Genomic DNA, 23866 nt, shown 5'->3' on the forward strand with positions numbered 1-23866 from the left:
GTAAAAATTAAATATCATTGGTTTAATAAATCTCAAATTATTATTATGCACTTGTAGCAAAATATAATCAATTTTGGGAATCTAGCTGAGAGGGGAAGCTGGGGTGTTCCTGGTGATTACTTGTGGTTTTATCTTGCATATAAAGTACATTTTGATTTATTTTGTATGTTTTTATTATCACAGTTCCCAGAATTGGGTAATATTTTTCCATGCCGGAAAAGAGTTTCTGCTCAAAGAGCAAGAGTCCCAATATGGGATATTAATCTATATCCGTCCGAGTGAGCTGAATATACATACACAACTGAAATAGTTCAAATTAGAGTATATACATCTGTCCGACATTATATCTATCATCTCTTTTGGAGAAAGTGGATTTTTTAAAACTCTGCTTAGTAGAGCAAAAGCTTCTCTAACATTATTTACTTTGCTGCGAGTGATTAATGCAGAATCCTGGCTAAGAGCCATGTTCTGCGGGAAGTGGTGGTATAAGTGTGTATGACCGGTTATTTCTCAGTGAGCATAACTGACCTATGACCTGTCATTTGCATTCTTGTCCTCTACAAGAGGCTATATGGCCATCAAGAGCTCTGACATGTGGCCTTAGATAAATTAGTTGGAGATGGGAGGAAGTACTACATTATGGATTACTTTGAGAGTTTCAGTTGCCATTTTATCAAGCCCTAAACTATGCGGAAACAGAAAGGCTTTTTCTGCATGATTTAGGAATTTTTAATCAAATTTACTGTTTTAAGAATTGAGATATCTCCTGCATTAGGCAAATTACCGCAGTCTCCATAATACTCTGCGGTGTGGGCAAATGTTAGACGTCATCATCATCAGCAGTAGCAGCTATTTATATAGCGCCACTAATTCCGCAGCGCTGTACAGAGAACACACTGCCCCATTGGAGCTTACAGTCTAAATTCCCTAACCCACACACAGAGAGAGACTAGGGTCAATTTTGATAGCAGCCAATTAACCTACCAGTATGTTTTTGGAGTGTGGGGGGAAACTGGAGCACCCGGAGGAAACCCATGCAAACACGGGGAGAACATACAAACTCCACACAGATAAGGCCATGGCCGGGAATTGAACTCATGACCCCAGCGCTATAAGGCAGAAGTGCTAACCACTCAGCCACTGTGCTTCCCACATGTGAACTAGCATTACAACAGCTAGTGATACCCATGAAAATTACCACCAGTGGGTATGAGGTCTATCGGAGGCGCTGTCCATACATGACTTCAGTAGTAAATTGCCACGTTAATTTGTCTGCCATTGCTGCATTGACAGATGGTAATTAACGGGGCAAAAGTCCGATCATAAATAAATAGGCTCCCAAAAGAGATATTTATGAAGCATCGGAAACTAGGTGAAATATTCACACCTTTCAGTATTTTTCCAGCTGACCACTCATAGTGCACACACACATACATACAAACACACACACACACACACACACACGTATATTTTATTCATGAAACATAGGCGGGCGTCTAAACCCAGTCTTTACAGCAGTCTTTGGAGGTACAGCCGTTGACTTCATATCTTTCACTAAAAGGCTTTACATGAAAACAGCTCAGTCAGGATTAATGGAAGTTTCAGATAATATTTTGATTTATTTTATTTACTTTTTTAACTTTGTGTTTATTGAAGAAACCTTTGCATACAGCATAACAATGAACATGTTATAACAACAAACAGTGTTGTTTGTTATTTTGGTTCTCCTATATATAACTGGGGAGGAGGTGCAGGGGGTGGATACAGGCACAGAACAAGGTATCTTTTCAAAATCTAGTCTAACAATAAAATATTCTAAACATATAATTGGCAGGGTCTGTCATGGCTGTAACACATATAATAGAATGGAGGTAGCTTAGATATCAAGAAGGATTTGTGTCCTTCATACATGGTGTGATGGGTATTTGTGCAAGTTCAGGGGATGTCGGTGAACTTGGTAGACATCGGCCAGGGTGCTTGGTCTAGAGTACCAGGCGGCCCTTACGGCATCACATTTAGATTGTTTATCACGGAGGCTGTATGTGATGCATTTCATGCCATTTTTGAGGGCAGAGATAGAGGGAGGGTCCTGTTGTTTCCAATTATTGTCGATTTGAGTTTTGTGGCTCTGAGAAATCCGTTTCGCCAGCAATTCGAGTCAGAGGTTGGGAACATTTTAGTTATTTGGGAATATAATACCATCTGTAATAGAGCTTATACACTGGTTTCTTTTACCTGTGGATATTTGGCTGGTAGCTGTTCCCTCTGTGACCTCTTCCCAACAAGATTCGTCAGGGGGTTCCTATCTCATGTTAACCGTGAGATTCCATAAGTAAAATGTAAATCATAGAGATCACAACTCTACCTGTTGGGGTTTTTTTTTTCTTCAAATGGGGTCAAGTCTTAAGGAATCTGTAGGGGATAGGGAAGCACGCAGATGTCTTACTCTAAATAACCCAATGAACATCTGTCTGAGAGTAGAGAAGCAAACAGTGTTATCTTCCATAAACTTCCCATGTAGAGGGACATCAACAACACCACTGTATGTCTGAGTCAGAGCAATGGTAGTAGGAGACCGCACTGCTGGACCAATACAGCCTTTGGAATACCCACTGCATCAATACCGCCTTTGGGATACCTGTTGGACCAATACAGCCTTTGGGATACCCGCTGCATCAATACAGCCTTTGGGATACCCGTTGGACCAATACAGCCTTTAGGATACCCCTTGGACCAATACAGCCTTTGGGATACCTGTTGGACCAATACAGCCTTTAGGATACCCGTTGGACCAATACAGCCTTTGGGATACCCACTGCACCAATACAGCCTTTGGGATACCCACTGCACCAATACAGCCTTTGGGATACCCGCTGCACCAATACAGCCTTTGGGATACCCGCTGCACCAATACAGCCTTTGGGATACCCGCTGCACCAATACAGCCTTTGGGATACCCGCTGCACCAATACAGCCTTTGGGATACCCGCTGCACCAATACAGCCTTTGGGATACCCGCTGCACCAATACAGCCTTTGGGATACCCGCTGCACCAATACAGCCTTTGGGATACCCGCTGCACCAATACAGCCTTTGGGATACCCGTTGGACCAATACAGCCTTTAGAATACCCGTTGGACCAATACAGCCTTTGGGATACCCGCTGCACCAATACAGCCTTTGGGATACCCGCTGCACCAATACAGCCTTTGGGATACCCGCTGCACCAATACAGCCTTTGGGATACCCGCTGCACCAATACAGCCTTTGGGATACCCGCTGCAACAATACAGTCTTTGGGATAACAGCTGCACCAATACAGCCGTTGGGATACCCGCTGCATCAATACAGCCTTTGGGATACCCACTGCACCAATACAGCCTTTGGGATACCCGCTGCAGCAATACAGCCTTCAGGTTACCCAGAGACAGCAGAAAATATATTCTATTGAACTATACTTTTTTAAATTCTGTCTGGAGGACAACGACTCTCTATGTTTTCAGGTCTTGATAAAGCCACAGGACGGCTGCATGGTGCACTTATGTGGTACAACTTGCCACGCTCTTTATAATGTGACAAAGGCTGCTGTTACTCAGAAGATTTACGGAACACGTTTAATCCCCTGAGTCGTCTGCACAGACAGAGTTTCTGGGAAACTTTCCAGGTGTTTTAACATCTTTCACACTGAAGACTAAACACAGGGAAGATTTGATGCTGAAATCCTGGGTGTACAGATGAGGTATAAATACACTCACATGAATGAGGTATTCTTTATCGGAATGTTATACCGCAAGGTCAAGGGGAAACAGAGGATGGAAAATGGCACAGTTAGTTTCCACGGACGGCTGATGGATTTCTGCTGTCGCTGTGCCAGATCTTTTTTTAAAATAATTTTGGGGCTAAATGGCATCTTGCTCATTAAAGACTCGTTAGATCAAATGGAGATGCTGTACATAGCCAGCCCTTTAAATGGTCATTCTATCAAAACATGACCAACATGCCTTATCTGTGTGTAGTTTGTATGTTCTCCCCATGTTTGCGTGGGTTTCCTCCGGGTGCTCCGGTTTCCTCCCACACTCCAAAAACATACTAGTAGGTTAATTGGCTGCTATCAAATTGACCCTAGTCTGTCTGTCTGTGTTAGGGAATTTAGACTGTAAGCTCCAATGGGGCAGGGACTGATGTGAATGAGTTCTCTGTACAGCGCTGCAGAATTAGTGGCGCTATATAAATAAATTGTGATGATGATGATGATGAAAAAACGTAGGTCTGTAATTCTCTTCTTCTGGAACAATGTGTAAAAATTGCCAGGCAGTGTTCCTCCGCAAGCCAGTCTATACCCTCACATACCAGTTTGCCTGCCAGCCTGTGCCCTATGTAGCAGTTTGTGCTCCCACATGCCAGGGAATGCCCCTCCACGTGCCAGTTTGTGCCCATGCCAGACTGGCATATGGGGCACAAATTGGCATGTGGGGGCACAGTCTTTGCCCCACAGCAACGATGCCTCCTCAAGATTACTTTCTACTGTGCACAGTGTATCTATCTCTCTCTATATATATATATCTATATAAAAATTCTGTTTCCATGACAACCAGCTGTGTGAATTCCTCAATATCACGTATCGCAGTGACATTCCGCTCAGGGTTTTATTAAGAAACCAGTGTTATTTCTGCTATCGCTTCAGATCATTGCGTGGCTGAGAGCTCGGGGCTTTCCGTTGCAGCGCTGCTAATTGAGAGGAGCTGCTGTAAGTTTAATAATAAAGAAAATTGTGGTTTGTTGTCTGCAGAGTATTATTATATTTATATAAAAATATAGATATTGGAAAACAAACCGTAAAAAAAATGTTGTCAAAACCTGTTGTTTATTTTTAGGTTTAATAACACTTTTTGCTAAAATAGAGGCTTTAAAATTGTGCCCGGGGGCCAATAATTCACCTGGTCTTACCTGCTTAAACACTGGCATTACCATATATGAAGAAAAACTGTATGACTGTGGAGTATTTTAAGGGTAGGGCACGTCCTAGATCAACTTTCAATTTCAGTGTACAAATAAAGCTATCAAGTATTTGTGCGGTAGATGAAAAAAACAGCCAGTATTTATCTTATGTGCAAAAAAATAAACTAATTTACACCCCTTGCACTGTAACATGGTTTTGTTCAGCAGAAAACTTACTCATTTTTTTTGCCTTACTTTCCTTAATGAATCAGACTCCGTGTTTATAAATATAATTATATATATATATATATATATATATATATATATATATATATAATGGTATAATAGAATATAACTTTCAATTTTCAATTTCATTGCTTGTTAAAAGCATTCAGCAGTCTAGTAAAAATAGCAACTAAATGCCATTATTTCAATTCAATAGTATTCTTTATTTGTGCCTAAAGGTCAGCCTAAGGAACTTCTCGTTAATGTAGCGTGCCGTTTACGGGATCATTCTATATTATGGTGCAAAGTCACCTTTAAGTAAGAATTAAAAATGATTACAATTCTTCTGCAGTTTTGTCGCAGAGGATCTAAATGTAGAATCTGAGCTGTCTCTGAATGTTCTCAGGCTGAAGCAGCCTTTAGAAATCTACTTGGCTCACGTCTGACAGCATATCCTGCCGGCTCATTGAAGTGAAGGAGAACGCTGTAATTGGGGGTATCTCTAACATGTCATTAATAAAATACATGTAGTCACGTGTAAGGAAGCCAAACACAGCTGACACGGCTTTGTGTGCACTCTCTTCTTTACATTGTTGAGTCATTCCTATTAACGAATAGCATAATGTGCACGTACGCCATCTTTGTAGGGGGCGATACTGTAAGTGGCACTGTACCCCGGCATAACTGCTTAGTAAATTTGGTGTTTTATAAATGTGAGGGGTCTAAAATAGCCATTGAGGAGACATTCTCTTCCATGTAGTAGCAGTATTTTATGGTTGGACTACAGTAGCTGAGAGTACCACGATCTGTAATCCCTTGGAACGTGGCTGTGGTATTTTTATGTCTGCATAATTTTTGGAGTGCAGTACCTATTTTGCCATGCAGGTGTCACTGTTGCAATGTTTTTCTATTGAAGGCACAAACTTGTGGCCAGAAGGGGTGTGGCCTGATGGAAAATGAGTGTGGTGCTATGGATTAGGGCGTGGTTTACTTTGATGGGGGCCGGGCTTAATATGTCCCAATTTCCATTAGTAAACGTTAACATGTATTCCCCTTGTCTCATCATTACACTGGATCCAGGATCAGTATGTGTGGTTTATTTTCTTAGATTTATTGAAACCTAGGGATTGTTAATATTATATATATATATATATATATATATATATATATATATATATATATATATATATACACTTATTTTGATAGTTTTCATGCACCTTTTAAAAGAAGATTATACATCCACCCAAGTATGACACGAGTGCCTCATGCCTCAGACATGTCCTTAGATCCTGGTGAATTAATAGGATGCTTCCTTGTCAATATTGACTTGGTCCACCCCAAAATGGCTGCACACAGTGATGGTGCTGGGTAAGCTCACGTATATGCGTTGTATATACAGTATGAGAATACATCATACTTGCAACTTTTCCTCGTTGGCTTCAGGGAGATCCCGGGGGAGGTGGGCGTGCGGGGGCGGGGCTTGACAAATCGCATCATTTTGGCCATGCCCCTAAACGATTGTCACAATTTTGGACAGTTACAGCAGGGGGTGGGGCTAAGATGACAATATTTCCGTAATTAAACCCCCTCCCCCGTCACTTATCTATTGCGGGGACGAGAACTGGGAGTTCTCCCAGAAATGCCGGAGTCTCCCGGACATTCCGGGAGTGTAGGCAACTAGACGCTAAAGAAAAGCAGCCAATGAATCTCTAGAGACTGAAGTGTCTTTTACATTTCTGTCTCCATTACTGAAGTCATGTTGTCTTACCTGTCAGTCTTTCATTAAATCTTGGTCTCCATTAAAATGGCCACCTCCATAGGCATCAATACATGGACATAGGACACAATTTCTGAACTGTGTCATCATGCCACAGATGGCGAAGCCAACCACGTCTTGTACTGGCTCAGCATCAGGGAGAATGCCAGACTCTTCAGGGAGTGAGGGAGATCACCCCTATTTCAGGGAGTCTCCCTGACATTCAGGGAGAGTTGGCAAGTATGCTTGTACATTGCTTCACAACAAACATTATTGCTCATTATAGCATAGATTTTTGGAGGAATAATGATAGTGCCCTGGCTTTTAGCTCTGCTTGGAGCTGTCTGTCAGGCAGTAACTGGTGAGGCGCCTGCATAGCTCAGACTATAACAGATGAGGTGGCAGCTTTCTGTACGTGCTCCAAACAGACTTTTGTTCTGTCTATAGACATCTGTGCATCAGATGGACAAAGGCTCAGCAAGGCATTGTGGGTAGCGAGATGGTAGTGAATACCTATCGGGCAGAGTGTACAATAAATGTTCTCTGTTCCTCATTGTCATTAGTACAGAAGGAGGCGAAATGTGTGCAGCGTCGGATCGTTCTGAAAGTTGGGAGCACACGCTGGCTTGGCACACGCACTGGCATGTGTGCCTGGTCTGCCATCCGTCTCTTGTGGCATTCCTCTTGTTTCCTTGGCACTTAGGCATGGAAAAACTCTTCAGGCTTCCATTAACGTACAGCTTTTTATCCTCAGTAATATTATTAACATTACTTTTAAAAGCAAGACATATTTCAGAGTTGAATAACAGGAAATCTCATCCATAGTCTAGGACAGTGGTCAGGGAACAGGGCTAAATTACCCCAAATGGGGTAAAAATGAAATTCCTGGGGGTAATGCTACCGATTCACATGCTGTCAGATGGATTGTAGACCCCTTTAAATGTGAAATTGCTGTTGTACCAGAAGAGCCTCATGGGTTGGCAGAGGCACTTCTTGAGCTTCGATGCAATAATGAAGCACGTATTGCATTTGAAACCAAAGCAGATCTGTCATATTTTTGGATGTCAACAGCTGCAAAGGCATCAAATTTGCACATGAGGATGCAGTCAAAAAGTTGCTGCCTTTTGCAACAACCTACCTTAGCGAACAAGGATTTTCCACTCTAACGAACATAAAAACAAAGCAGAGAAATCGATTGGACGCTGAAGACTGTATCCAAATTGCTCTGACATCAAAATGCCCCAATATTGATGCCCTCGTATCAAAAATGAAGCAACATCATTTCTCCAAAACTTGGAAGTTTTCAAAGAAATTTTGAATAGATTCAATAAAATTTTGAATTGCAATAATTAATAATATATGATTTCAAATCAAGGAGGTAACGTCGGCGTATCTAAATATATTTGGGGGTAAAAGGTAAAAAAGTTCCCTGGACTAGGAGATTCAATTTTACAAAGGCCAAGTTGTTACCATTGTAAGATAGTTTCCAAAACAACATTGCGACTTTTGCATAGACGTTCGTCAATCTAATGCAAGGATGTGTCTGTCATCATTACCAATACATATCTTGCACCAAGCCTGTGGGTCACACATTTGCTCACAAAAAGGTGTAGCTTTAAGATGTATCCAATACAAAACATCCTGAGGGGCACAGTGGTCTTCTATCTGCATGCCCATAGCGTACTGAACTTACACGTCAACCGCTTTCACCCTCCTCTCCAAGCGCAAGTGGGCGGAGATGCCAGATACATACAACTCAAAATATGGTTGCACAATGTGCTTATACACAGTGCAGGAAATATTATGCAATCTGCGTTTTTACTGGGCTCAAATGGGCTTGTGTTGAACTGTGAATGAGGCTCTTAGCTGCCGAGCCGTTGCATACAATCATTTTTTTTTTGCATTTCAAATACACCTATAAATAATGTCCTGTAAATCCAAGAGAATCTATACAGCTGTTATACACAAACCTTCAGATATGTGTTGTCTGTTCGGATATCTATTTACTGTACAGTTTGTAGGTTCAACAGCGTCAAGCTGTCAGAATAATGAGTACACACGTAAGTTCGAAATATAAACCCGATGACAGGTGACTCTTTAAAGCAGATGTCAATCAAATTCTGTTTGTGATCTCTTCATAGAGATCAGTTAACTCTTACGGAGGAGTTAAGGGATTAATTACTTTTCTCAGTTATTTCAGTGCCAAAGGATGATACATTTGTACATATAGGGTCTGATTCAATAAGGAACGTAAGGCTGTGTACGTGCCGTATCTTGCGGAAAATTTCTCTGAAATTTGAAGGGTGGAATGGGGGATGTGAAGGGGAGGACTGACGTAGGTAATGTACAGTAAGGGCGGGTTCAAGTTCAGCGTATCTCTCAGATACATGTTTTTATTAATGAGTATAGTATTGCGAGTTGCAAATTAATTTTATGAAATATTTGTTTTGTGTGTGCATTCATTGTCATGGGATTTGATATTGCACATATGCATGTGCGAAACCTGTGTTTGGCAAGTAATATCCACATAGGCAAACTGAGGGGGGATTACCTAGTGCCTGAAAACCCCCCTCCAAGTCTGGGGCACTGTATAATTGAGGTGGCTGGACCCTGCCCCCGCTTCACACAGCTCTGCTTGAAAAGGGAGAGCTGCGTGCACCTAACAGTAGTGCATGCAGCATTGCCCATGTATATTACTAAAATTATAGCCACGCCCCCATGCCTGCTGGTAACGCCCACTGGCTGCGTGGTGTGGAAACCCCCCTCTACAAATCCTGCGTTTGCCCCTGATCCAGCCAGAGCGTTCTTACATCCAGATTTAAATGGAAATGTTTCTTGAGATCACCTTGCATTTGAATATGGGCGGACGCTCGTGCAAGTTGCATGCAAATTTTTACTTTTATTTAAACACAAGTTGCGTTCAGATTGCGTTCCTTAATGAATCGAGCCCATACTATTCATATTTGGTTTATGTATCATTGCTATCTCTACATAATATTATATCGCTGTTGATACAACGGCTTCCACAGAACGCACTGATCTGTTTTACAATGTGTCAACTTTTGCTTAATTGCCTTCTACCTTGCTCCAATCAGCTCATTATCGGCACCACATTACTAGATGTTGCCAAACCTAATTATATATCTTCACAAGATATTCTCGGAAATAAAAAATGTTTCTTGAGATCCCGGCAGCAGAAAATAATAGGATCTATATACCCCGCTTCATCATGCGTGACAGCAACTTGACCGTTTGTTATTATGCATCTGTAGAAAATCCGCAAATTAACTTGATGGATTTTGTCTCTGATTATAAATAGCTTTAAATATGATGTAGCTAATGGTCTTGAAAATCCCAGTATCACATGAGACTGAATTTTACAGCATATTTCGGTAGAAAGGATGCATGACGTAGGCAAACCGAGAAGGGGGGGGTTCCTAGTGCCTGGATACCCACCTCCAAGCCTGGGGAACTGTATAATTGAGGTGGTTGGACCCTACTCCCGCTTAACACAGCTCTGCTTGAAAAGGGAGAGCTGTGTGCACCTAACAGTAGTGCATGCAGCATTGCCAGTGTATATTATGGGGATAGGAAGAGTTGGAGAGCAGCCAAGCACTGTCTAATATTATAACAACGCCCCCATGCACGCTGGTCACGCCCACTGGTGGCGTGGTGTGGAAACCCCCCCTCTACAAATCCTGCGTTTGCCCCTGCATTATTTTGTTTTATTGTATTAAATTCCTAATGCTCCATTGATAAAAATGGCGGATGGGTGCGCGGGAAAGAGTGAGGAGAGGTCCGATGGCCACGTTCGGGTAGCGAGTGATCATTTATCTTCTTACAGGGATGCCCGGTGTATGATTAGGACACTGATATTGTTGGCTGTTGGCTCTCGGATGGGATGGGGCTATTTGGATCTAGGCTGAACTAGGCCTCAGCTGCCCTCTAAAGTCCTGCTGGTGGCGTCTGTCTACCATGATTTGGTCTGTTAATACGGATGAAGCGCAGTTTAGTTCTCTGTTCTGCCTATCGGTGCCTGGGCCGTGGGTTCTGTTCCAACCAGAGCCTATTCTGTGTGGAGTTTGTATGTTCTCCCCACATTCGCGAGTTTCTCTTGTGTTGAACCATTTTCCTCCGACAGTTCAAAAAACGTATTTGCTTAGTACTTTGCATAGATTGGTATGTAAAATTGATTCTATAATTTGGAAGTCTCTTCTATTCGGTGGCTTCATTTCCACTGTAAAAGAACCAGCCAAAATGAGATGTATTTTTCCTTTTTGTTTTAGCCGTATCTGCCGGCCGCATTATCTGACTGTACTGAAACAGCAGCTTCTGCATTAATCAGGGACGGTCACGTGACTCGTTGCTGCTCTCCTGCAGCTGGGTATCACAAGAGCTGCTGTAGCCATCGTTTTTGCCTGCATACTGCATCCCCTTCCTCTCCTGATCTCTCGTTCCCGAAATGCACAGCATCTTACCAATGCACCAAGGCTCAATGTGACCCACTGTCCTGCTTCACACCAAAATCCTCATGACTGTAGAGTCAGGACTCGCCATAGGCTATGTTTTCAGTGGAAGATTTCAGGTAGGACATGCACAGCAAAGGTTTTTTTTTTCCCCTCTCATCGTTCTGTTCAGGATTCTGTTTTTTGCTGTGTAATGGCAGGATCTTCTCTGTTCATTACAGCCGGCAGAGACTTTGGACAACTGAGTGCACAATATTCTAGCAATAACATGTCCCTGTGCTATACGACAATCACGATTGTGTTTTGTTAAAATCACATTTATTTCATTTGGTTCTGTAAGGATGTTTGATCCAGCATTAGTGCATGCAAGCAGGTAAAGGAATTATGTTTTTGCATTAAAAAGAGATGTTATATTCTGAATAACTTTTTTTTCTTCTGTACAGTTATAAATGTAGCAGTTATTCCAAATCAGAAAACCATTGATTGGACGTTATATCGGATATTCTGTTCTAAATTGTTTGCGACTTATGAGTTTCAGTCTATTTAATGATTGAATAGACAGCAGATTTGCATTGTAAGATACATATTTAATGCACGTCTACCGTTGCACCCGGTTAGTTTGGTGTCATGGGATTAACTCTTGATGGAACACGTTGTAGGGTGTAACACGTGGAAGGCACATGTGCTACATGATCTTGCGTAAACAAGTGTAAAGTACCTGCCAGTGACTATAACTTTGCAATGCATCCTGGGACCGTTCTTTATTCACCTTTATCTGAATACCAACCAGCTGTCTCTCTCCCACCCCCCCCCCCCCCCTTCCATATGGTCCCTTTGTTGTGGGTCTGATGTGTACACCTGGTATTGGCTCCAATAGGTTTTGTAATGGTTTTGAAGATCTATATAATACACAAGTGATGTTAATAACTGTATAAACATCTGTAAATAATATCTGTATAAACATCTGTAAATTATATCTGTATAAACAGTGACGTCTGATGTCACCACTTACATTAGGTGATTTTTATTTTCATTCTCTGGTTTATTGTAGTAATGATGAAAAACAAAACCAACGTGTAAAATAATTCAGTAAATCCAGAAATGGATATTATCAGTACAATTCTCAACAAGAGAAATATGTGTAAAATAAATATGATTGTTTATGATGGTTTACTTGTATAGTGATACCATAGCGCTGAACAGGTGATGTCATCGTCATCATCATGTTATTTATATAGCGCCACTGATTCCGCAGCGCTGTACAGAGAGCTCACTCACATCAGTCCCTGCCCCATTGGAGCTTACAGTCTAAATTCCCTAACACACACAGACACACACACACAGACACAGACAGAGAGAGAGAGAGAGAGACTAGGGTCAATTTTGATAGCAGCCAATTAAACTACTAGTATGTTTCTTGGAGTGTGGGAGGAAACCGGAGCACCTGGAGGAAACCCACGCAAACACGGGGAGAACATACAAACTTCACACAAATATGTAATCAATCACGTCAGTCCATGTACCGTTGGAGCTTAAACTCTAAATTCCCTACCCCACACAAACACTCTTGTCCGTTCTATCAGAAGCCATTTAACCTATCAGTGTATTTTTGGACTTTTCAAGGAAACCGGAGCACCCGGAAGACACCCACATAAACGTGGGGAGAATACAAACCCCAGATATCACCACTTTGCCACCGAGCAGCCCAACAAAATGACAAATTTTACTTAAGTAACATTGGAAATTAGGATGAAACTGGGGAGACTAAGGGGGCATTTACTGAAATGTGGCTTTTGGAAACTGCAGGTCTTTCTGTTCTTGACACTTTGCGGTCTTCAAACCACAAGATTTACAAAATATAAAATCGCTGAAAAAACGCCACAACAGCAAAGATCCACATTACACGTTTCTGTGCCCATTATTGTTAATGAAGAGCACTGAGCAAAATGTTATCTGTCCTGGAAGACTTTCCAACACTTCTTGTTTAATTGCTTTACCCCATTCCCTGTTCCTCCCAACATTTAATCACGCAGAATAGGGATGAAATAGGTCTTGTGTTTGCTCCGGCCCAGATGCTTTCAGGTTGTATAATTTAGTATAGTACGGCAGGAATGAAGACATTAATCACTGTTTGGGTTGTGTCTCAGGACTGTGAGTTACTGGGCGAGAGAAGATTGTTGTGTTGAGGTTCCCAAAGTTCACTCCTTTCTCTGCTATTTCTTGCACTCTGCACCTAATTGAATCCGTCCGTCTCTGATTGTGAACTTGTTCCATATAGATTTATCACAGGTACTTTTTCGATTGAAAACTTTGTCGTCTAGTGATACAAATTATCAATGACTGTGAAAATATTCATAAGAAAGCAGCCAATCCATTCAGTAGTTACCAGCGAGGGACAGGTGTGGTCACCAATATAAACCATTCCTGACACACAGCAGTTCTTTCAGATTCTTCTACAATGCCTCCCAGTGTATAAAGGCACAGGACAACTTCTCCCAGCGTATAAAGGCACAGGACAACTTCTCCCAGCGTATAAAGGCACAGGACAACTTCTCCCAGCGTATAAAAGCACAGGACAACTTCTCCCAGCGTATAAAGGCACAGGACAACTTCTCCCAGCGTATAAAGGCACAGGACAACTTCTCCCAGCGTATAAAGGCACAGGACAACTTCTCCCAGCGTATAAAGGCACAGGACAACTTCTCCCAGCGTATAAAGGCACAGGACAACTTCTCCCAGCGTATAAAGGCACAGGACAACTTCTCCCAGCGTATAAAGGCACAGGACAACTTCTTCCAGCGTATAAAGGCACAGGACAACTTAGCCCAGCGTATAAAGGCACAGGACAACTGAATGTAGCACAATAGCGCACAATGAAATTGCAACACAAAACAACAGGTACAAGCGAGATAGACAAAGAGAGGGCCCTGCTCGTTAGAGCTTACAATCTAGAGGGAGGGGGCAGGAATGACATGTAAGGTATTGACGTTCCTGCTCGTTAGAGCTTACAATCTAGAGGGAGGGGGCAGGAATGACATGTAAGGTATTGACGTTCCTGCTCGTAAGAGCTTACAATCTAGAGGGAGGGGGCAGGCATGACACGTAAGGTAGTGAGGGCCCTGCTCGTTAGAGCTTACAATCTAGAGGGAGGGGGCAGGCGGAGGCAGTAGGATCAATGGGACACAGGTGGGCATGGCAGAGCGCCAAACAGAGGGAGTAATCGGGAGGAGTCTAGGAGGTAAATGTATCAAGCTGAGAGTTTTTCGGCAAGTTTGAAAAGTGGAGATGTTGCCTATAGCAACCAATCAAATTCTAGCTGTCATTGTGTAGAATGTACTAAATAAATGATAGCTAGAATCTGATTGGGCTTTCAAACCCACCGAAAAACTCTCAGCTTGATACATTTACCCCTAGGAGGGTTTATGGTAAGCAAAAGTACAGAGGTGGGTTTTGAGGAAGCGTTTGAAAGATTTTAAGTTGGGGGAGAGTCTAGGTTGGCAAGGTAAGTAGTTCCGGAGGTGGGTAGCAGTATAAGAGGAGAGGCATAAAGCAGAGGTCTAGCGGTCGAGCTGGGGTGCGTTTAGTGCTGAAGTCAGAGATGTATTAGGGGGAAGCGTCGATGAGGGTAACCAGCTTGAAGTGAGTTGTGGAGGGGATGGGGAGCCAGTGAAGGGACATACAGAGAGGTATCGCAGATGAGCAGCAGCGGGAGAGTGTAATGTGATCCAGTGTAAGATTAGCAGCCACCAGATATGGTTTTCATTTAAGAGAATCTTGTTCGTTTTACTTTGCAGTTTAGAAAATGAAAGCAAACATTTGACGGACAGCAGAAAAATCTGCCTCCCATAACATTTCTTGCTTTCCGCAACCTCAAACATTAACAGGTCTAATGCAAAGTGATGATATTAACGGCTAAAACATCTTAAGCCACTTCATGAGTCAATATAAGAGCAATCTAAGGGAAGTAATTAAGTTTACAGCTGCTGTGTGATGTTGGGGTTGAAATCTCCGCTCATATTTGCTCACACCTCTATAAAACAATAAGGGGCATATTCAGTTGTTGGCGTTACAGCCAAAAGTAACACGGCCCATGCACTATTACCGTCAGTACGGTAATACTGCACGTAAATACCGTTATTACGTTACTTTTCGCGCTGGATTTCAGCTTGTGGCTCAGGGCCATGCGAGCTGAAATCCGGCTGTAGTTACCGTAATAACGGTAATAGTTTTCCCGCGGTGGTCGCGATGCACTGTAACGACGCAGATTTCCACGATGTTGGGGTACCGTGGGACCCGTAAGCGTGCACAGGAACATCGTTGCTAATTAAATTCCCCCTATATATCTGAGCGGAGGTTTATGTACCATAATAACGGATAGTGTGCGCAGCCGTACAGCGCACGAGATACCTGAATAGGCCAAGATGGTTTCGAGGTGATCACTCATTCCATCCATCACTTTTTAATTATGCGGTACCAAGGCTTGTTCATTGAGCCTAATGAAATCGTTATGGGCGACTCTCAGTGTGTTCAGGTAACGGGACAGGATTGACTAAGAAGCATTTACAAAGTTAAGCCCCTTAATGTCTTTAATTAAAGTATGGAGACCTTACAAGACTTTGCGTCAAGTTTCCACCAATGACACGGATAAAGGTTAGAATGTTACTAAACGATCCCCAACATCAGTAAAACAAGAAAAGTTTTTTAAATGAAAGGCAAATTATCTCACAAGTCTCAGAAAAGTAATCTGTGAGAGTAATTTTGCAAAACATTTCTTCATGCAAATTCGCTTTATCACAGCCATAGAACAACGGGTAGAGAGTCCGGGGTCCTGTTGGGTCACATGCTTGAGGTGTGTGGCACAGAGTGATACCTTCTCATCAATATCCAATTTGTGGGACCCCCTTTTTGGGGAGGGAGGTGTGAAGAGGCATCCTGAAGAATAACTCAACCAAAACTAGCAAATGCAGGTTTGGGTAGAATTGGGTGACCTAAAATATTTGTTTTTATTTTAAGCCACCTAGTTCCCCCAAGAAAACATTTTTTTGAGTGGAATTAGCGTTTAGTTGACTATAAATGTGAGATAAGCTGATATTATATTATATGTGGCATTTTTTTTACCTCAGAGAATTAATTATTTCCGATGAGTTCCTTTAAATAAGCCTGAAATTATCCTGCCCATAACCCGGATTCTCAATTCTCACAACAAAAGGAGTAAATGCATTTTCCTGATCACAGACAACCAGTAAACAAGTTGAATGAATACTAAATATTACACAGTAGGCGTTGAACAAAGCCAGTTAATAGCAATATACATTGTTAAAAAGAGAGAGAGAGGGTTTCTGCTACCGGGCTGGGTCTTTGTATACAAGCATATAAATAATAGAAGTTGTGACATGAGATCCTACATAGACAGTCAGCTTTTATATTACTGGGAAAGGGAATTACCCATAATGGAAGTTGAATCCGTTCTTAACATACAGTTCCCAGCAGTTTTGCATCATTGAACGGATTGTACTGGAACGCTGTTTTGTTATTGTGGTATAATAGCCAGTACATCAGCCTTGTTAAAGGATGCACATAACATAATGCCTGATGAAGAGGGGTCTTATTGTTGTACTAACAGGGAAATTATAATATAATCAGACTTGTGATGGTTCATGGCATTGTCAGAAATAGAAAGTCTACACTGATTATAGCCTAATAACAGGATCTAAGGTGTGTATGGGGTCGTGGGTGTGAGGGAGCGGATGGGGGTAGGTTTGTTTTCTGTTTTATCTGCATGCAAATGCTGCTTAAAGTATAACTGTAGACCTGTAAGTGTAGACTTATCAAACCTTGTAAAAAGGAAAATTGGAGGTATTGCCCATAGCAACCAATCAGATTGTAGCTACCATTTGTTTTGAAAGTGCTAGATAAATGATAGCTAGCATCTGATTGGTTGCTACGGGCAACACTTCTACTTTTTCCTTTTTAAAATGTTTGTTTGTTTCTTTTTTTTTTTTAATAAAACTAACCTGTAGTGTGAAATGAAATGTCATTCAACTGTGCAATATGTACTATTGGAAGATGCATTGTTTTTTTGCAGTATTTTGCTATGTTATTTTTTTCTCTTATATTTTGATTAGTATATTTCTTTATAACCATGAAGTGGTTTGGTGACTAAAAGCTCTCCGCAGAAAGCAGCATGCTAAATAGGGCCAGCATGACAGAAAATATTAAATGTAATTATAATTATGGCTGCTTTTTCTTTCAATAGTTTAATTACATTTAATTTTAAATAAAACTGTTTAAGAGGTTTGTTTTTAACCCCATTATAGCCAGACATGTTTTGCCTCTCCATGAAATATTTCCATATTTATACAATACCTCGGTTTATTTTACACATTCGTTCTCACTTATTATTATGCTGAAAACAGAAGTCTTAGTCGAGTGCCGTCTCCGCATGTCCACCTGCTTTGCTCCAATCTTCACGCTTCCTGGTTCCCCTGGCACGCTGCGCGCGCATGCGCAGTAAGTCTCGCGTACCTTTTCTAGGCAACGGGACGCTATGCGGCTTCCTGTCGGCGGTCCCACCTATCGGCCAATCCCTGGGGTAAAATGGCAGCTTCTGACTCTGCTTCGGATCTCCCCTTGTACCTCACTTCTCGGCTGGTTCTGAACCGGATTGATTGACTACGCTCTGTTCCTACGCCGGTGGCTATCCCGGAGAACCGCGACCTGCGCACCCTCTTGCAGCAAAGCCGAAACTACCTTGCGGGAGTCCCTGGTGAACACCGGGGGTGCGTTAGACTTCGGACCTCCCTGCTCAGCAGTGCCAATACTGGCTAGTAACGTCTTCGCAGACCGTGACACATTCATTTGCATATACATGATTAAGCCCCATTTAAAGTGCTACTAGTTTGGTCATAACTAATTAATGAGAGTCCCAGCAGTGGGTCACATACAGTGGCGGATCCAGGGGGGGGGGCGACCCCCTAGCAGGGGCTTGCTGCCGGCGGCTACACAATATGTGCAGGTCCGCTCGGCAGTGACAGTGTGCTGCCCGGCTGCTCTGATTGTGTTTAAAACACAATCAGAGCAGCCGGGCAGCACATTGTCACTGCCGAGCGGACCTGCACATATTGTGCAGCCGCCGGCAGCCTTGAAGTCAAAAAGGGGGCGTGGCCTAAATCGCCCCCCCCTAAATCGCCCCGGGTAGGATACTTTTCTAGATTCCGCCCCTGGTCACATATGTCACTTTTATATTTCTGCATTTTTAAATTGAGAACAAAACTGATCACAGGGTACCCTGCAAAGTTCAACAGGCTTTCTTTGTATTTGTTTAAACACTGCAGCTCCTTCCCTCTATAGAGAGCTCTATGAGGACGTTCTTTTATATCGGGTTGTATGAAGTACCCACTATAATTCATAATTTTATCTATTTTTAGAGAAATCAGTTAAAGTGTAGCCTTTGTCTACACTACGTGAAGGTGGCCATTTTGTTGGCTTCTGTTTGCCTACCAGGTAACCATGGAAACCGTCACATCACTGAGTTTAGTGATGTCATTGGTTGCCATTGAACTGATTCTTTGCATTCTCATGAATGAACAATTGTATCCTATACAAAGAGCACAAATGATTTGTGTTGTCTTCTAGGGCGACAAAATAAACAACAAATCCTCAATATTATATATATATATATATATATATATATATATATATATATATATATTCGCTAAAAAGCACAAAGGAAATAAAATAAAATAAAAAGCTATGCATGTAGTAAAAGTTGCAGATGGGCATGTACCTTCTACATAATTAAAGTAATCTGGGGGTGGAAGCCCCTTTAATGCATTTTGCAGTGTAAGAAATAATATTCTTCAGGGGCTGTACATTCAGAGTAATGTTTTGCCTGAGATGTTCTGACATACAGTTTCCATTAAAAATGAATGCTGAATAAGTTACTACCTCAGAAGGAAGTTGTTAACTTTCTATTTTTTTCCGTTTTGGTATTTGACAGTGCTGTAATTGTGGTGCTTGGAAATTGTAATGTCTCAGAATAGCAGCAGCCATACTTAATTTTTAATTTTCAATTACTTCTTGTGTGACAGCAGAGTGTGGCCGACTACATCATGAAAACCAGGCAATGAATTGTCCTCATATTAATTTGGCACAGTGAACAGAAAAAAAAAAGGTAATAGAGGAAAATCTAAAAAAAAATATACAATTTTAGATCACAGGCTGAAGCTTTTGGCCAAGAAGGGTGCAGTACTGGCTTTAATGCCAGATCTTATATAGAGAACACTATTTAATATCAAAGGTGGTGTGTTACTGAGTCAGCAGAGTGTAAATGACAGGTTTGCTAACATGCTCTGTGTGGATTGGCGGATTCATACACAGGGGCAGGGCCAGTGATGTCACAGCAGCTTAGTCAACTGAAATGTCAGGAATTCGACCTCTTAGATCCCATTAGAACGCTGTGGAAGGTGGCTCTAGCTATCTGTAATGGAGTGGGGAGGTAATGTCATATTAAACTGACAAGTATGGAATAGGTAGGATAGTGATGTTAATGTGGAAAGGGCAGATCAGGCATAGGGATGTAAAATAATTTTTAAGGAGCGATTATAAACCTTTCTAGTTGTTTGAATATTGGTAAATAGATAAATGTGAAACAGCAGGATGTGAACAATTGTGAGAAATTCAACAGAGAGATTATAAGTAAGTATAAATAAGTTCCAGACCATACGCGTTTTGCCATAGGCGGGCGGCATCTTCTGTGGTTTCTTTTGCAAGAAATTTCTTCCAAAAGAAACCACTGAATATATATATAGAGAGAGAAGTGAGAATGAAACTGTGGGTGTAACATTGGACGAATGCAGCCATTGGATGATGAAATATCATCCAACCAATGACTATCTTCAAATCGGTTTCAGTGATTCACTACAGGGTGTCTCTGGCTGCCAATGTGGGTGATTCATAACCTGTTGTGTCTCAGCAGCTGACGGAGACATAAGTGAGATGTGTGATAATCTTTAGGGAGTAAAACAAATTATCTGCTAACACACTTGGATCATTCAATCAGAAGTATTTTCAGAGAACCAGAAACAACATATGCTGCATCGGATTCTAGACTATAATTACATTTATCTTTTGTGTCTGAAAATAAATAAAGCAACATTTTAACATCTGTCTTAAAGAAGGAAAAAATTCCCCATTGTGATAGTATTTTTTAAATGAAATCCATATATCAGGATGTTATTAATGCCTACTGTACATAAAATGCATTTTTACAGTTGCACTTAATTCATACTTGCCTACTTTGGGCAAGTTCTTTCCGGGAGAGGGGCGTGACGGGAGGGCGTGGTGCGGCCAAATGTGTCATTTTGGCTCCGCCCCCACGACAAGTGGCGGGGGCGGGGTCTAAATGACGCAATTCATTGCGAAGCGCGTCATTTTGGGACGGCAGTAGCGGGATATTTGCCAGCTCTCCCGGAAGTCCGAGAGACTGACCCGAATTTCAGGAGTCTCCCGGACATTCCGAGAGAGTTGGCAAGTATGACTTAATTGCAAACACATTTTCTGCCATGCATAAGCGGCCCTCATCACTATCAATCGCACTTACACCCAGCCTGTAGCTGGTGCACGTGCTAGAGCATGCCCTTACTGTAGTGTCATTTGCGTCTGAAGATTCATTGCATACAGTTGTGTTCACTGGTGTATAGTCAATTTCTGAGCACGTGCAAAGGAATTTACAGCAAAATACAGCACACAACGTGACCTACGTCGTTCCTTAATGAATCAGACCCTTTCGTGTTTAGATTTATTTGGTAAAACATAGACAGATATTATTCATTGTACAAAAAGCCCAACTGTCTTCATAATGTACAAAATTCCCATGGCTTAAAACAGAGGTGTCCAAGTTCAGTCCTCAAGGGCTACCAACAGTCCATGTTTTCAGGATTTCTGTCTGTAGAAACCAGGGCCCTCTTAAGAACCTCTTGGGCCCCCGGGCACAGGAGTGCACCGGGGCCCCTATATATACAAAAAATAAATAAAATGATTATATATATGGGCCCTGCAGCCCAGGGGGGCCCTCCGGAGGCAGAAAAAAAAAAACCCTGCAAAAAAAGAAGAAAATACTTACCGTGCTGCCAGCTGGCGATCCGGCTCCCTCCCTGGTCTCCTCCTCCGTCGCGCTCCGCAATGGATGTCGGGCGGGCGTGATGATGTCACGCCCGACATGCACTGCCAGCGCGACGGAGGAGGAGACCAGGGAGGGAGCCGGATCGCCAGCTGGCAGCACGGTAAGTATTTTCTTCTTTTTTTGCAGGGGTTTTTTTTTTCTGCCTCCGGAGGGCCCCCCTGGGCTGCAGGGCCCCCGGGCACCTGCCCAGCGTGCCCAATGGGAAAGACGGCCCTGGTAGAAACAGGTGGGATAATTACTGACCCAGCCAAATAGATGAACTCACCTGTGCATGATTAAAGAAATCCTGAAAACATGAACTGTTAGTAGCCCCTGAAGACTGACCTTGGACACCTCTGGCTTACAACGTAACTTTATGCAAAGTAACTGCAAATTCAGTTTCGCATTGAATTTTATGAGCTTAATAAAATAAGGAAATCTCACCTAGCAGCGTTCCCCTGATCCCTAAATCTGGTAGAATCTGAGATGCATGTAATGGGTCGAGCAGGCTTTTTTAAGACTGCTTGGGTTGTTGTCAAGGCCCCTCCCCCTTGAGCTTCACCCTGGGTATAGTGTTCCTTTATAATACATAAGCTTTTGTAATAAATACTGAAATGCTTATATCAGAATCTGCAGATTATAAGCAATAAGTTAAGAAGTTAATATATAATTTAAATGGGGTTTATAAATAATTTAGCATCACTTGTGTATTAGAAGTGTATTTGATGTTGATAATTGCACTATAAATTTGCTCTGTTCAATGTGGCGATTCTGTTCATTGAGATGTGGCTGGTAGGTCAGTATTGCCAAGCCCAGAGCATTTAATTCTGCCAAGTGTCAGTGTAGGTAACCACTGCTCCGATCTGCCCCCTAGCGGCTGACATAGGTATGGTCCTTCATTAGGACATCCCTAGAACCCTATATAAATCATTCCCATTAATACAATGACCTTTAGGGGTATATTTACTAAACTGTGGGTTTGAAAAAGTGGAGATGTTGCCTATGGCAACCAATCAGATTCTAGCTGTCATTTTGTAGAATGCACTAAATAAATGATAGCTAGAATCTGATTGGTTGCTATAGGCAACATCTCCACTTTTCCAAACCTGCAGTTTTAGTAAATCTAGCCCTTAATGTGGTACGTTCTCTTGCTGGTTCTTAACCCTGTTTTCTCATATACCTTCCACGGTGCATGTTTTCCAGATGTCCTCATAGAATCACAGGTGACGTCGCAAGGTGCATATCTGTGGATATTTCACAATCTTTAGACACTGTCACTAATTAATACATTTGTGTGTAAGGGAATTTAGACTGTAAGCTCCATTGGGGCAGGGACTGATGTGAATGACAAATATTCTCTGTACAGCGAAATTGGTGGCGCTATATAAATAAATGGTGATGATGTAGACCTTTGTATCTGATAAGAGATCTGGAAAAGAAGTGCGATTCATTGTAGTCGGTGAAGTGCACTTCTGGTTTTAAAGCATCATATTTGTCTGTTGTAGTGCTGTTATTTTGAATCGCAGTGCCAGTGGACACCCTTGTTTTTATACTGCAAGAATGTTTGCTCCATCTGCCTCCTTCCTGATAATGACATTGACGTTGTGCAAAGGAAACAGTTTGAAAATAAGTAAAGAATCACTCTGGGGCAATTTGGAAGTATGCTCTGTAGGTAGATTCTTCTTATAGAAACAAAATATACCAAAAAAAGAGAGCGCAAAGCATAGAATGTAGTTAAATGTAAACATAGTAAATTTATTAAACTAATATGTATCAAATTGCACATATAAAGAGCTCATAAACTAATACATCTCATATAGTATAACAATGGTCTGTAAATGTCCTCAATTTTGCCCTCGGTTTTGTCTATATATATATATATATATATATTTTTTTTTTTAGGAACCAAATATAGATCCAAAAAATGGCAATATTGTACAACCAACTCCCAGATAAGTATGTAGGTGGTTAATCACTTGAGACAGATTGTAATAAGATAATAATTATAATAAATGTTCTTATAGAACATTAGGCAAAAAATTGGGACAGGGATGTTGCTAATAGATATTAAAGCCACTTATATTTTATATTTATTGTCATTTCCGAAAAAAATATTTTATTTAACTGTACCCATCACCTACACAAGGTGGAGGCAGTCATTTTGTGAGCTAAACCACTATTCATGTGAATGTAGCCTTAGCCACTAATTACATCATAGTGGCACTTAATGACATACCTCCCAACTATTCTAAATCCTTAATCAGGACATGACCACGCCAATTCGGATAAGGGGGTGTGGTCTGTCACATTAGGGGTGTG

At 41.7% G+C, this 23866-nt stretch overlaps 1 protein-coding gene across 10 annotated transcripts in view; it reads left to right on the forward strand.

Moving 5' to 3' along the window:
• The window catches only part of EVL (Enah/Vasp-like), a 111610-nt gene that overhangs the window by 13335 nt on the left and 74409 nt on the right, over nucleotides 1–23866 (forward strand). Inside the window, exon 1 of one of the 10 annotated variants that reach the window (XM_075192383.1) lies at nucleotides 11292–11504. The exons of the other annotated variants lie outside the window; for them this stretch is intronic. Within the exon in view, the coding sequence (XP_075048484.1) occupies nucleotides 11482–11504 (23 nt within the window). The 5' untranslated portion in view covers nucleotides 11292–11481. Of the gene's footprint in view, nucleotides 1–11291; nucleotides 11505–23866 lie in introns of those variants that run through there. 10 annotated transcript variants of the gene reach the window in all.

This window comes from Mixophyes fleayi, chromosome 12 (assembly GCF_038048845.1).
Source record: "Mixophyes fleayi isolate aMixFle1 chromosome 12, aMixFle1.hap1, whole genome shotgun sequence".
Taxonomy (NCBI): Eukaryota; Metazoa; Chordata; class Amphibia; order Anura; family Limnodynastidae; genus Mixophyes; species Mixophyes fleayi.